This window comes from Balaenoptera borealis (genome assembly GCF_965194805.1).
Source record: "Balaenoptera borealis genome assembly, chromosome: 4".
In the NCBI taxonomy this organism is placed as follows: Eukaryota; Metazoa; Chordata; class Mammalia; order Artiodactyla; family Balaenopteridae; genus Balaenoptera; species Balaenoptera borealis.
The window spans coordinates 89,161,759-89,175,246 of record NC_138861.1 but is presented as its reverse complement, the minus strand read 5'-3'; the positions used below and the strand labels follow the sequence as shown (position 1 = coordinate 89,175,246).

Here is a 13,488-nt window from a genome sequence, read left to right as displayed (position 1 = left end):
GAATGCTAAGCATTTTTCTGCTGTAACGTGAAATGTAAAGTTTTCCTTGAACGTGGAAAGGACAGGATGAGTTTCTGTATTTTTCTAATTCAATGTAGCAAACAATTGCTTGCCATTTTTCTGTACGTTTTTGGTTCATATGTATTTCAACATTAAAGTCTAAAATAGTTGCATCCATTTTTAATATCTATGTATTAATACATCTAGAGAAAAATATCTAAGATTTTTACTTTTAATAAAAAGTTCACAGGAGGCTGGAGACTTCGGATTTAGAATTCAAATTTTTGAAAAGCCCTCAAACAGCCACTACAGTGTCTCAGTCTTATAACAAGTCATAACAGATACTCCAGTCACCGTGCAGCCTTGAATATCACCCTCCTCCCCTTTACCTCTGTTTCCTTATTTTTCCTTCCCCCCAAACATTCAAAGGCATGACACCTAAAAGACAGGGCTTTGACTGTGCCAAGGATAAAACAGTTACATGAAAGATGGATGAAGATCATTAAACTGGGGAGGAAGATAAGACAGGTACCTCTTCAGTAGCTAAAGATACCTGTTCCTTCCTGCTTTGAGCACTAAGGAGGATCCTCCTGGAAGGATCACAAGACACACCTACGACTCCCAGGGAAGGGCAGCTGGTGAGACTTGCTTTCTGCTTGGAGACCTCTGTGGGAGACCTCCAGATGAGCTGATAAGGAAGAAGCTGGCTCTTCAAGCCTAGATCTGACCTGGCCCTCAAGAGATAGGACTTAAAAAAAGAGATCCTGAGGTCCAGTGTCCAGCATAGCCCCACCCAGCCCAGCCTTCCCAAAAGGAGCAGACAGGAATTCAGGGAAGAAGCCCAAGGCAAGGACAAAGATAACCCATTTGACTGGCAAGTTAATTGCATCAGATAAATTGGCAGGGGGTGGGGGGGTGAGGGTACATGTCCAGGGAGATAGAAACAAAGCAACTCACACATCAGGAATACACATCCAGCATCATGTTCCTGTCAACACTTCTATGAAATCTTTAAGGAGTAAAGAAATTATGTCCAAATCACTGACAACAAAGAAATATATTTATATGGTACAGCAAGAAATGTACTAAATATTGTTTAGATGTTATTTGATTAGAGAGGATCTCGGATTATATAAGCCACGGTTTCATTTTCTAAAAGTCATATTATAACACTGTAATTAGTTTGCAATTACTGTTTGCAGTTCAGGCAAGGACCACAAAGAAAAACAGACAGTGAAGTCTGAAAATAATTTAATTTACTTTCTCATTTTATAATTTCATCACCAGAAATGGCTAGTTACCATTTACTGCCATAATCAAAGAAGAAAAGAGAGGTGACAATGGGTTCTCTGGCAGTGCTATGATGCGGCTCCTGCTAAGCTCTTTACTACTAATTTCAACATTATTTTAATTCTCATTTTCAAAGACTCAGTCACAATGTGAATAACAAGTCTTTCACATGGTGCAAAGCTTACACTTAGAAGTAAATGAACATCAAAAGATTCTCAAAAATTTATGAAAAATAGCACAACTTATTTAAAACTTGAGCCAAATGTTTCTTATCTGAAGTTATCCTTATGTTTCGCAAAAGGATTCTGTTCCTGCAAAGACATAGCAGACCCTTCTCATTTACTTTCTTTTAATTGTTTAAAATTAGCAAAATACGCTAAAGCTACGGTGTCATACAAAAATTGGTGATCTTCTACTTTCCTAAGAAATACTCCATTTTTATATATGCAATCAACACTTTTAAGAATATTTACTAAATGAGTGGTTAAGAAAGTGTGTTATAGAGTCAGATGTACTGGAATGAAATCCCAGTTCACTACCCATGTGATCCTAGAAAAATTAACCTAAGGCTCAGTTACCTCATAAGAAAATGGAGGAATAATACCTATTTCAGAGGGTCAATGTGAGAATTAGACAACCCATGGAAAATTATAAACCAAACCAGCTTCTAAGTGTTTAATAAATGATACTGCCAATTGATTTCCCAGTAAATACTCAATATTGCCATTGGCACCAGGGATGCCACGATAAAGACAAATTAATTAGGGCCTCTGCCCTCAAAGAGTTTACACTCTAATGGGAGGTACTTAACATGGTCTTGTAAATTGCCATGTTTTCTCTTGCATATACTAAATTTCCATATTTTTCTCTTGTAAATACACCCAAGATCCAGCACCAGGGACAGAGTGGATACACAGGGAGACAAAGGGGGAAGGAGAATCTCGCAGAAATGCCAGCCTAGAGCCTGTTTACAGGATTCTGTAATTGCATTTAGTGCCATAGCAGTAAGGGTTGAACTTAAACAACCTCATGACTCCCAACAGAGACAAGTGTTAGCTTTTAGTGAATTAAAAAAAAAAAAAAAAAAAAAAAATCCCACCAAAACCCTGAAGAAAACCACATCTTAGGTGTAACTTTGAGAAATGGTTGAAAGTTCTCCCTGCTGCAAGTCAGCTCCTCTTAGACTCCACAGTTACCTCAGGGTACCAATGACCCAACAGGCCGGTAAGCCCCCTCTTTAGAGTTCTGGTCTCCAGCTGAAGTGGTCTCATATTGTACTGCTACTACTTTTTACATGTCTTCTACACTACACTAAAGCCCCTTTTTATCTCTCTACCTCCTCCGCATCTAGTGCCGTGACCAGTACCAAGCAAGTGCTCACTAGATGCATGGTGAATGATTAATTCGTGCCAATCGTGTCAGGTAGTAGAGATACAGTCATTAGGAACATGGCCCCTGCCAAAAAGCAAATAACCTAGTGGGGAGATAGAGTCAGCAATTCAAATATAAAGGGCACTCATGGAAGAATATAATATCAGGCATGGAGGAAGGTACAGGAAGGAATGTCCAGGCAGAATTAGGGGAAATGAAGTCCCCCAATTAAATAGGAGAAAGCTGAAATTATAAGTTGGAAACAGACTCTGGGCAGTGGTGTACAAGAGAGATGACATGACAAAAAATTTTAGAAGAAAGAAAAGGTTGGTTGAATGGGTCAAATTTAGAAATGAACACTGAAAATAAAATTGTTAAAAAATAACTAAATTCCCCCATATTGAATACACACAAGTTATCATAAAAATTCTTACCTTCCTGAAATTCCTTTTGCTGACCCTGGAATCTCTGGTACAGGCCGATGTCTTAGCAGAAAAGATCGAGATGGTCTTGAAACCAACTTGCTACGACTTCTCATAGGTGTTAGGACTGGCGATGACGGAACATACAAATCATTTACAACCATTTCTCCTTGAAATTGAAAGAATGGGGATGGTGGGGAGCTTTCTAATAAACGATTAGTTCCATTTCCAAAATTTGCTTCTGATACTGAACAGTCAGGGGAAGAAAGGAATTCAGGGTCTGCACTAGGAAGCTTGCTCACATTTTCTGAGATCAAATCAACTTTTTTTGTTTGTTCTTCTCCGGTTGTAGAGTCGATAGTCTTTTGTGCAGTCAAAGATTCTACGTCAGTAATTTCCCTACCAAATAAAGAACCTTGAAAAGAATCTGAATTCAGGTGTGGTTCTTCTTCCGGAATGGGAAAGTTGTATGTAGGAAGAGTCAGCTTATCATCTGATTTAAAAGACTGGCTATTTTCCACACTAACCTCATTTTGATCAAGATTTTTTGTAACAGTGTCCAACTGCGTTGGGCTGGGTGTCTGAACACTGTGTGAATCTGAAAGTTCTAGGCAGGTGTTCTGAGAAGAAGGAGCATGGTGATCCTCTGAAGTCTCATCATTCTTCTTCGTTTTATGAACATTTGCATATATTGAGATATCTTGCATTTTTGACAGGATTATCTGTAACTGTTTAAGTATCCTCCTCCGGTGTCCTGTAGGTGATATTCCAACTTTGAGGAGCACGCTGTCATTTATTTCTGCACAGTCCCTTACATTATTAAAACCAAATTCGCGGAAGCGTAAGAGGTACTGCTCCAAATTAATGCTCATTAGGAAATCTTTGATATCAACATTCACTTCACTGACTGAGGACATAATGGTGGCTTCATTACTAGGCAATGTGATAGAAGCAGTACAATGCAATACGCACACAAGAGGGTGCACTTCTGTATTGGATTTTCCTCTATCACTTATCTCAAAATGTTATTTTCTGCACCGTGAATGCTCTATGTGCTTAAGCCTAGAAAAAAAGAAAAGCAATTTATTAGGACATTTTTGGTATTAAAACTAGTTTTACATTATAAACGTTCTCTGAAGAAAAACAATAGAAATGAGGATCATTACTTGTGCTCGCTGAGAGTTTGGAATCTTTGTGCATTACTTTGTATGCCTTAGGAAGTCAATTCCTAGGTAGAGTGTGAAGGGACAGGACAGAAATGTTATGGTAGTATCAAATGATGATTTTCAAAAAGGTAAAAAAAATGATTCTCAAATATAAAATGAACATGTATCCAAAAAAATTCATTCACTAATTAATGAGGGAACCAGTAAGGTGGTAGGGCTAGTTCCAAGAGCATTTGTGGAAGAGATTTATACAATCCATTAGAAAAGGCTTTTTTTTTCTTTTTCTTTTTTTTTTTTTTCAGTGCTCGAATAAAATGGGTATGTTAGATAAAAAACTGGTTAGTGCCCTACAGGGCAATAAAACCATAACCTTTGGAGATATCTTTCTACTAGACAAAAATCTATAAGCTAACAGGTAACTTCTCAGTCCGGGGCTCTAACCAAATAGTAAATGGAAAGTGGAGCACAAGAATTAGAATTAAATATCCCTGATGTGAGCCTGTTAAACAATACCCCCAACAAGGCATCGAAGGAACATGCTGTACATTCTTTTGATTTCCAAATTTTAGATAATTTTTCTTAATAGTACCTTACTAGATATGAACGACTCCCCCTTTAGTACACCTACTTCAAAGACTCTCTCCAAAAGCACAGTTAGAACATACTTCTTAGGTTAATAATTTTCACTTCAAAATTGCAGCAGCATTGTATGTAAATACTGTTATACAAGATAAGACTAGTTGAGCAACTGTACAGTAGATAACAGGAAGTTAATATGAAAGGAAAAGGAAAAAGTTTGAAGGTCACATTTTCCTTCATACACAGCATATACACATAGGTTCATTTTTCTCATAAACAACATTAATTTTTTAAAAAGTTGATTTATCAGGTGCTGTTTACATGGCTGCATTCAGTTTGTAAAAATGTATGGTATGCAAAAATGTCTGTATATTATGCATCAGGAAAAAGAAACAAATACAGAATATGCATAACAACCATACACTGAAGTAATAAAACGAGACACAGCCAAACAAGGTATATTTATCTGAGCAAGCAAGGATGCAATATTTCTGGAAATCACATCTCAAAGTAGCTCTTCGAAAGACATAACTCAGAATCTCTATGTGTTACATGCCCATAAGCTCTTGCTTTAACTATTCAAAAACATCAGCCAACATTGACAAGTGAGTATACGAAAAAAGGGAAAGCACATATCGTATTCAGGCAGCACTGCAGAAACAGAGAAATAAAAGTACAAACAAGAGATGAAAGGCAGGAAATGCCTTTGTCAAACAGGTATCCCTCTGTCACACTCAAAATGACAAAATGTCAGGGAAAAAAAGTAGAAAGTTAAACCTCAACACCACGTATGAGCCTAATTCTCAGGTATATTATTCTTGTTCACAAAATTATTTTGTTTAAAAAAAAACGCATTAGCTAATTTTGTTTGCCCATCACAAAATGGAAATAGTTATAGCCAAATCGGCTGGAACTTTGATCTCGGACTCCCCAGCCTCCAGAACTGTGAAAACAAACGTGAACTAATACACTCCTCCACCCCCCTCAATACAGTTCAGACCCTCATTACATCTCCTGCCTGAATTACTGCAACCATCTCAACAAGCCCCTCAGCCCGGTCTCCATGTACCACTGAACTACTGAAAATCCAGATTTGGCCTGTCACTCCACATCTGAACAAGACAGTCTAAGCTCCTTGGGGTGCCATACAACAGTCTGGTCTCAGTCTAACAATAAAAACAGCAGCAGCTACTATTGATGTAAACAGCAATGATGTTCCAGATACCGTACCTCATATACATTTCCTGCAAGGTGGATGTTCCCATGTACTAACTTCAGGCTCAGGTTTAACCTGTGCCACATCACTGACTTTAGCACATTATTGTTAATTATCATTTCCCCCAGGCAGCAAACTGTTAAATGGCCCCATACCTTTTGCGTATGCTGCAACTGCTTGCAAATCTACACATTTTGCAAAATCCTCGGCACTATTTAAAATTCTGAGTAGGCAGGTATTACTTCCTCTCTGAAGGCTTCCTATCAACCCCTTGAAATAGAATGAATCACTCTCTTCTCCATATACATCTCTAACTAGGTTTCTAGAAATTTGCACAGTGCTTGGGACATGTTTAAGAGATGGGAGACCGGCCGGGAAGGATGGTAGCAGTGGTTCAGAAGCCCATTTTGTGAATTTTTTGGGGGGTGTTGTGTGCGTGTGGGAGCCTTTGTGTTTTCATACACAAGTCCTTTTTGTCTCTTACACATAAACTTCCTGAGTGGCTGACTCAGGGATGGATATACCAAATGTTCTAAGCAAAACCACCTCTCTCTGCTATCAGTGGACATGCTGAATAGGGCTAATGAACCAGATTCCTTTTCGTGACCCAGAGAAGCTGCCTGCCACAGGCCTTACAATCCTCTCTGCACTTTTGTGTCGGCTGCATCCTCCAATCATCTGACTTTTTAACAGTCTGACCACCCAAGGGTGTTCACAGATCCACTTCAGAGGCTTCAAGCCCCCAGGCACGTCACCAGATGCAAATAGATGGGCACGCCTAACCATAAAAGTCTACCAGGTGCAAACTCCTTAAAATGAAATCAAAGCCCTCCATGTTTTGACCTTCACTTGGGCACCAGGCACACATGCCATGCTCTTAAGTTTGTGGCTCTCCAGGTGCCGGTCAGTGGATCTGCTGTACAGCAACAACTGATGATAACACGCCCGAGAATCTATATTTGTAACACATTCCAAAGATGACTGGGATGCACAACAAAATTTGGTTCGGTTTTAAATTCCTCATACCTGAGCCTAAGCCCATCACTCTCCTCCCCTTAGGATGGATGCCCTTCCAAACACAGCCCAGGAGTCTGGAGTCATACTCAATTCCCACCCTCCTCCACTTTCATAGGCACGTGTGTATGTGTCTGTTTCCTTACCCATAAAATGGAAATGCTCAAAGGTACCTCAGTGCTGGTGAAGATTAAATGAGATAATCCACCTTAAGTGTTAAAATGGTGCTTAGTCCTCGGTGAGTGTTTAGTACATATTCACGTCCCTCATTATAATTATTTTCATCACTAAGCCATTATCTTCCCACAGTTGAAATCTTTCCCATTCTTTGAAGTCTAACTCAAATGCTATTTCCTTCACAAGGTCTCTAGTGAACAAGAAATATTCTCTTCTCTGTGTTCCTACCACATTTACTTCTTAGCATTTAATCACATTCTATTCATTCCATAGTAACCTATAGAAGTGGGATAGTGCAGTGCAAAAGCCAGGATTTTGGAGCTGGACAATCTTGGTCAAATCCCAGTATTTAACCTCTCTGTGCCTCAGTTTCTTCATCAGGAAAGTAGGAGTGATAATAGTTCCTATTTCATAAAGCTTTTGTAAAGCATCAAGAACACCAATGGCACACAGCAAATGTTAAACAAGTATTTGTCATTATAATTATTTTTATTATCCCATAATAAACCATTAAATCTGCCAAGATGATGACCAGCCCATATAAGCTGTCAATAAATGCCAGTCAAATTATTTGTTTATACATAGTATATGATGTATATGCAGTACATGTTTAGAGAACGTACAAACAGCATTACAGATGTGAATGTACATTTGCCTGTGCTATCCTGATCCATTTCCAAGAGAAAGTATAAGTAAAAGGGAAGTAACATTTAGGAGCACCTGCTATATGTCTGGCTTTCAGTATCACTTAATAACCATAATCTTATTATCTTCTTGGGCTCCACCTTAAAGGTACAACTGCTTCTCACCACCTCTCCTACTCACACCCTAGCCCAAGCCACTATCTTGTCTATCTTAGACCACTGCAACAGCCTCCTGACTGATATTCCAGATTCTGTCCTGGCCCCCTGCCCCCACAAGCAGCATGTTCAGTACGGCAGCCAGAATGATTCACTTTATAACCAAAGTCACACCACATCACTCCCTGCAACTTCCCAACTTCATCTTCCCTGGCTTCCCCTGACTGCCCCCTGACCCCCCATCAGTCAGTCACCACTAAGCTGGCTTCAGTCCTATTCCCACCTCATGACCCTACCTCTCACCCTTCCATCTCTTTCAAATCTACTTTCCCAACATATACCCATGGTTCATGGCTCACTCCATCACTTGAGTAGGTCTCTGCTGAAATGTGTCCTATTCAGAGAGGCCCTCCCTAATGCCCCTATGCATACAAGCATGCCTTGTGCCTCAGTATTCCTTACCCTTGCTTTCTCTGTCTTCATGGCATTTGTCACTACCTGACATCTGTGGACTTTTACAAGAGGGTAGGGATCTTGTCTATTGTTCACTGCTCTAGGCCTTAAGTTTGAACACTGTCAGGCATATAAAAGGTGCTCAATAAATGTTTGCTGAATGACCCCTTCCCATCTTTGAGATGATTTAAGATAACAAGTGGAAAGTACACAAAGTTATAAAGTTTTGTCTATTTAGGTCACCAGGCTTCTAAGGAGCAGAAACAGGACTCAAATACAGATTTCTCCAATCCATCTAACCACTACAAGAGATCTTCAAATCAAAAATCGGGGAGAGGAGAAGGTTGGCAGTAGGACAACTGGAAGCATTCCAAACCACTTATGGGACTTTTAAAAATTCATCAAAAAGAAAAAAATACCTAAGAATAAACTTAACCAAGAAGGTGAAAGACCTATACTCTGAGAACTATAAAACACTGATGAAGGAAAATGAAGATGATACAAAAAAATCCTGTGCACATGGATTGGAAGAATTAATATTGTTAAAATGGCCATACTACCGAAAGCAATATACAGATTTAATGCAACCCCTATCAAAATACCCATGTCATCTTTCACAGAACTAGAACAAATAATCCTAAAGTTCACATGGACCCACAAAAGCAAACTCAAATTCCCAAAGCAATCTTCAGAAAAATGAACAAAGCAGGAGGTATCACACTTTTTGACTTCAGACTATACTACAAAGTTACAGTAATCAAAACAGCATGAGACTGACACAAAAACAGACACAGGCCAATGGAATAGAATAGAGAGCCCAGAAATAAACCCACACACTTATGGCCAATTAATCTATGACAAAGGAGGCAAAAATTTACAATGAAGGAAAGACAGTCTCTTCTTCAATAAGTGGTGCTGGGAAAACTGGACAGTCTCATGTAAATCAATGAAATTACAACATTTTTTCACACCATATACAAAAATAAACTCAAAATAGATTAAAGACCCAAATGTAAGACCAGAAACCATATAACTCTTGAAAAGAACACAGGCAGAACACTCTTTGACATAAATCGTAGCAATATTTTTTTTGGATCTGTTTCAAGGCAAATGAAACAAAAGCAAAAACAAACAAATGGGACTACATCCAACTTAAGCTTTTGCACAGCAAAGGAAACCATCCACAAAACAAAAACACAACCTACTGAATGGGAGAAAATATTTGCAAATGATATGACCAATAAGGTCACAGCTCACATATTCAGTATCAAACTTAATATTAAAAAAACAAACAACTCAGTTAAAAAGTGGGAAGAAGACCTGAATAGACATTTTACCAAAGAAGACATACAGATGGCCAACAGGAACATGAAAAGATGCTCAACACTGCAAATCATCAGAGAAATGCAAATCAAAACCGCAATGAGATATCACCTCACACCTATCAGAATGACTATCATCAAAAAGAACCCAAATAACAAATGTTGGCGAGGATGTGGAGAAAAGGTAACTCTCATACACTGTTGGTGGGAATGTAAATTGGTGCAGTCACTGTGGAAAACAGAATGGAGGTTTCTCAGAAAACTAAAAATAGAACTAGCATATGATCCAGCAATTCCACTCCTGGGTATATATCAGAAAAAAACTAAAACACTAATTTGAAAAGATACATGCACCCCAATGTTCACAGCAGCATTATTTACAATAGCCAAGATAAGGAAGCAACCTAAATGTCCATCAACAGATGATGAACAAAGAAGATGTGATACATATACACACGGAATACAATGGAATGTTGTTCGGCCATAAAAAAGAATGAAATTCTGTTATTTGCCACAATGTGGATGGACCTAGAGATATTATGCTTAGTGAAATAAGACAGAGAAAGACAAATACTCTATGTTATCACTTATATTTGGAATCTAAAAAATGAATGTAACAAAACAGAAACAGATTCACAGATATAGAGAACAAACTAGTGGTGAGGAGAGGGAAGCAAGGAGGGGCAAGATAGGGGTTGGAGATTAAGAAATACAAATATATATGTATAAAATAAGCAATAAGGATATATTAAACAGCATAGCCAGTAGATTGTAATAACTTTAAATGGAGTATAATCTATAAAATATTGAACCACTATGTTGTACAACTGACACCAATATTGTAAATCCATTATATTTCAATAAAAATAATTTATGTGTTGGGATAGCCCTCCCCTCCAAATGCCTCAAGTATGAAAAACCACCACAGTAAACCACTCCCCACTACCCATCCCCCCACCCATTACCAGTATAACTTTGTCATATTCCCTAGTTGAACTAGGAAAGAAAATAACTGAAAACCTTGGGTCACTCCAGTAAACCATAAAGTCATTAAGTATTCAGTGCTGACAACTTTTGGAATCACCTTTGCCTGATTTTAGTATCTTATGGGAGGTAAAAAGTAGCATAGTACAACTGAATTCACTCATAAGTTTAATCCATTTTTTTTTAAATGGCACACCATTTTAAAATCATAAACATAACCTTACAGTATTTAGAAGCCTGCAAATATGTCAAAATAATGGCTTAACAATCATAGGATCCCAGGGCTGAAAGGAACCTTAGAAGATGTGTACCAAATAAAAGAAATTAAGCTGCCACATGAGTAGTAAAACTTTTCAGTGTCATCAGTACAAGTCTTACACATTCTAAAAACAAGGGAAGTTTATTGTATTCCAGAACAGTGGTCCCCAATTGAGGGGAACTATCTCCTAAGGGGAAATCAAGAAATGTGTAAGAAATTTCTTTTGCTGGTCATAATGACTGAGTGGCAGTAGATAAGAAAAATGACTTAGGACATCCTACAATGATACCCAAGGTAGAAACCTCAGGTACAATTTTTACTCGTCCAAATCTTTACAGCTAATCAGCTATCCCTAAAGGATACCTGGCACTATAGATAATTAAAAGAAGTGTCCCTGACTTCAAATTACTAACATGGAGAAACAGCTAATCTCTTAAAAACTTAGGGCGCTCCATATAAATAATACACTGAGCTAGTTAGTTCAGGCTACAGGTCTTACAGAATTCCACCTTTGTTTCAGTACAGAATATAGTCACGAGAAATAGGTATCGCTGTATTTGCATATCAAGCAAATTCACTGTTTAACACCAAGATGTTAACTCCACATATTCATAAAGACAAATCTTCCACCTTGTTCCCTACAACCATGCAGAAGAGGAAGTGGTTTTGAGAAAGCACCCTTGTTGTTGTATTACTCCATCCTACAGTACAGAGCAGATTACAAAAGGTCAGAGGTCAAGAATCCTATTGTTCTAGTCTGAGTACTTTCACCTCAGAAGCTGTAAACTTGGTCATTTAGTATGCCTCTCCCCTACCATCGGTCACCTACCTTAGCCTGTGGCAACACTACCCCCATTTAAGCCCTTACAGGAAACCCAGTTCCCTCAACCTGGCCATCTCTCTGAACTGTGGTCACCCACAGGCTCTGACCTTCACTGCCCCATGTTCTCTACCTTAAGCATTCTCTTTCCCATTCATCAAAACACATCCTTCGTCTTTCATTCTCCCTCAGACTTACATTGCTAATAGTAATAGCCAATATCTGTGGAGTGTTTACAAACCATCTGTATAGGATCTCATTCAATCCTCACAGCTGCCTTGAAAGACCCATGCCCAAAGCCACACAGAAGATAAACAGCGGAGAAATTCCAGAATTCTAAGAGTCGGACTCCACAATCTGTGCTGTTAACTGTGATGCCTCCTAAAAGCTACGCAATTGATTTCACAGTAGAGGGATGTTGAGGAGGTCATATTTTCCCTCTCATTTGACTCTCTAGTTATGTATAAGGACTTAGAGTCACTAGGGAAATGCTACTGAAATATACCATGCCTTGCAAACTAAGTTGTATATACCTTTGCAGCTGTGAGTATATGTGTCCATGTAAGTGGGTAAATATGGAAGCCTACAAGTCACTTACAGTTAATTCTTATTCAGGCCATAGTACACAAAGCACAATGCTCTAGAGTCAGGCTGCCTGCAATTCCAACCCTGTCTTTCCCAGTTGTTTACTGTGTCCCTGGAGTTACTTAACTTCCCTGAAGCTCAGTTTCCTTGTCTGTAAAATGAAGACAACATGTCTGATAGGATTTCTGTTAGAATTAAACAAGTAAAATATATAAAGTATATAGAACAGTACCTGACATGAATTATAAGTGTGCAAAAAATGTTGGCTGATTATTAACTCATACACTGTATACAATATTGCACTTGGTCATACATGGTGTGACTGGCATTCTTCTGCCAGCCTAATAAAACTGCATTCCTTTCAATTAGCACTGTAAATTATTCTTCTAATAAACCTACAAAGCACTTCACACGGCAGTAAACATAGTTTTATTAATTTAGTAAAATATAGATGTGGTTATAGTAGCGAGAATGATGATTTTACCTGAAGACTTTTGACTTGGGACACAGCACAGTGATGACCAGTGATCCCAGCTCTGCCATGTGATGCTTACATGAACTTGGGAAAGTTCCTTTATTTTTCTGAGTCTCACTGTTGTCACTGTTGTCATCTGGAAGCAGTGATCTGTAAGCAATAATGCCTACCCCACAGGACTGTTTTGAGGATGAAATGAGTAAATATGCATAAAGGTCTTAGTGCCTGGCAAGCAACAAGCATGTAATTATTGGCTGCTAGATGAAGAATAACTGAGGTCTGAGCTGAAAATAGCTAGGCTCCAGGCAGAAACATTCTGCAGTTTGGATCAGGGAGAAAAGACTAAGTCATGTTTGGATTACTTTTTTCTGGGCAATCTGAAAGACAACTCTTTCAAAATCTAGAACTTAATATCCATTTCCACATCCAGTGAAGGCCAGTAGTCATCATTCTTTTACTTATTATGAGAAGTTATTACTAGCATAAGTAGTACCTGGGTTTAGGTGTTTTCAGTAACATCCTACTAGTTACGTGGCTTGAAAATCTTCTCAGCTT

At 38.5% G+C, this 13,488-nt stretch overlaps 1 protein-coding gene across 9 annotated transcripts in view; it reads right to left on the bottom strand.

Annotated features, from left to right (window-relative positions):
• ARAP2 (ArfGAP with RhoGAP domain, ankyrin repeat and PH domain 2) overlaps nt 1-13,488 on the bottom strand; it is a 201,764-nt gene that overhangs the window by 183,694 nt on the left and 4,582 nt on the right. For 7 of the 9 annotated variants that reach the window (XM_082390417.1, XM_082390419.1, XM_082390422.1 and 4 more), the window contains exon 2: nt 3,096-4,145. The exons of 1 other annotated variant lie outside the window; for it this stretch is intronic. In XM_082390417.1, the coding sequence (XP_082246543.1) occupies nt 3,096-4,000 (905 nt within the window). In that variant the 5' untranslated portion in view covers nt 4,001-4,145. Of the gene's footprint in view, nt 1-3,095; nt 4,146-12,942; nt 13,113-13,488 lie in introns of all 9 variants that reach the window. One more of the 9 variants, XM_082390415.1, reaches the window with a different exon arrangement.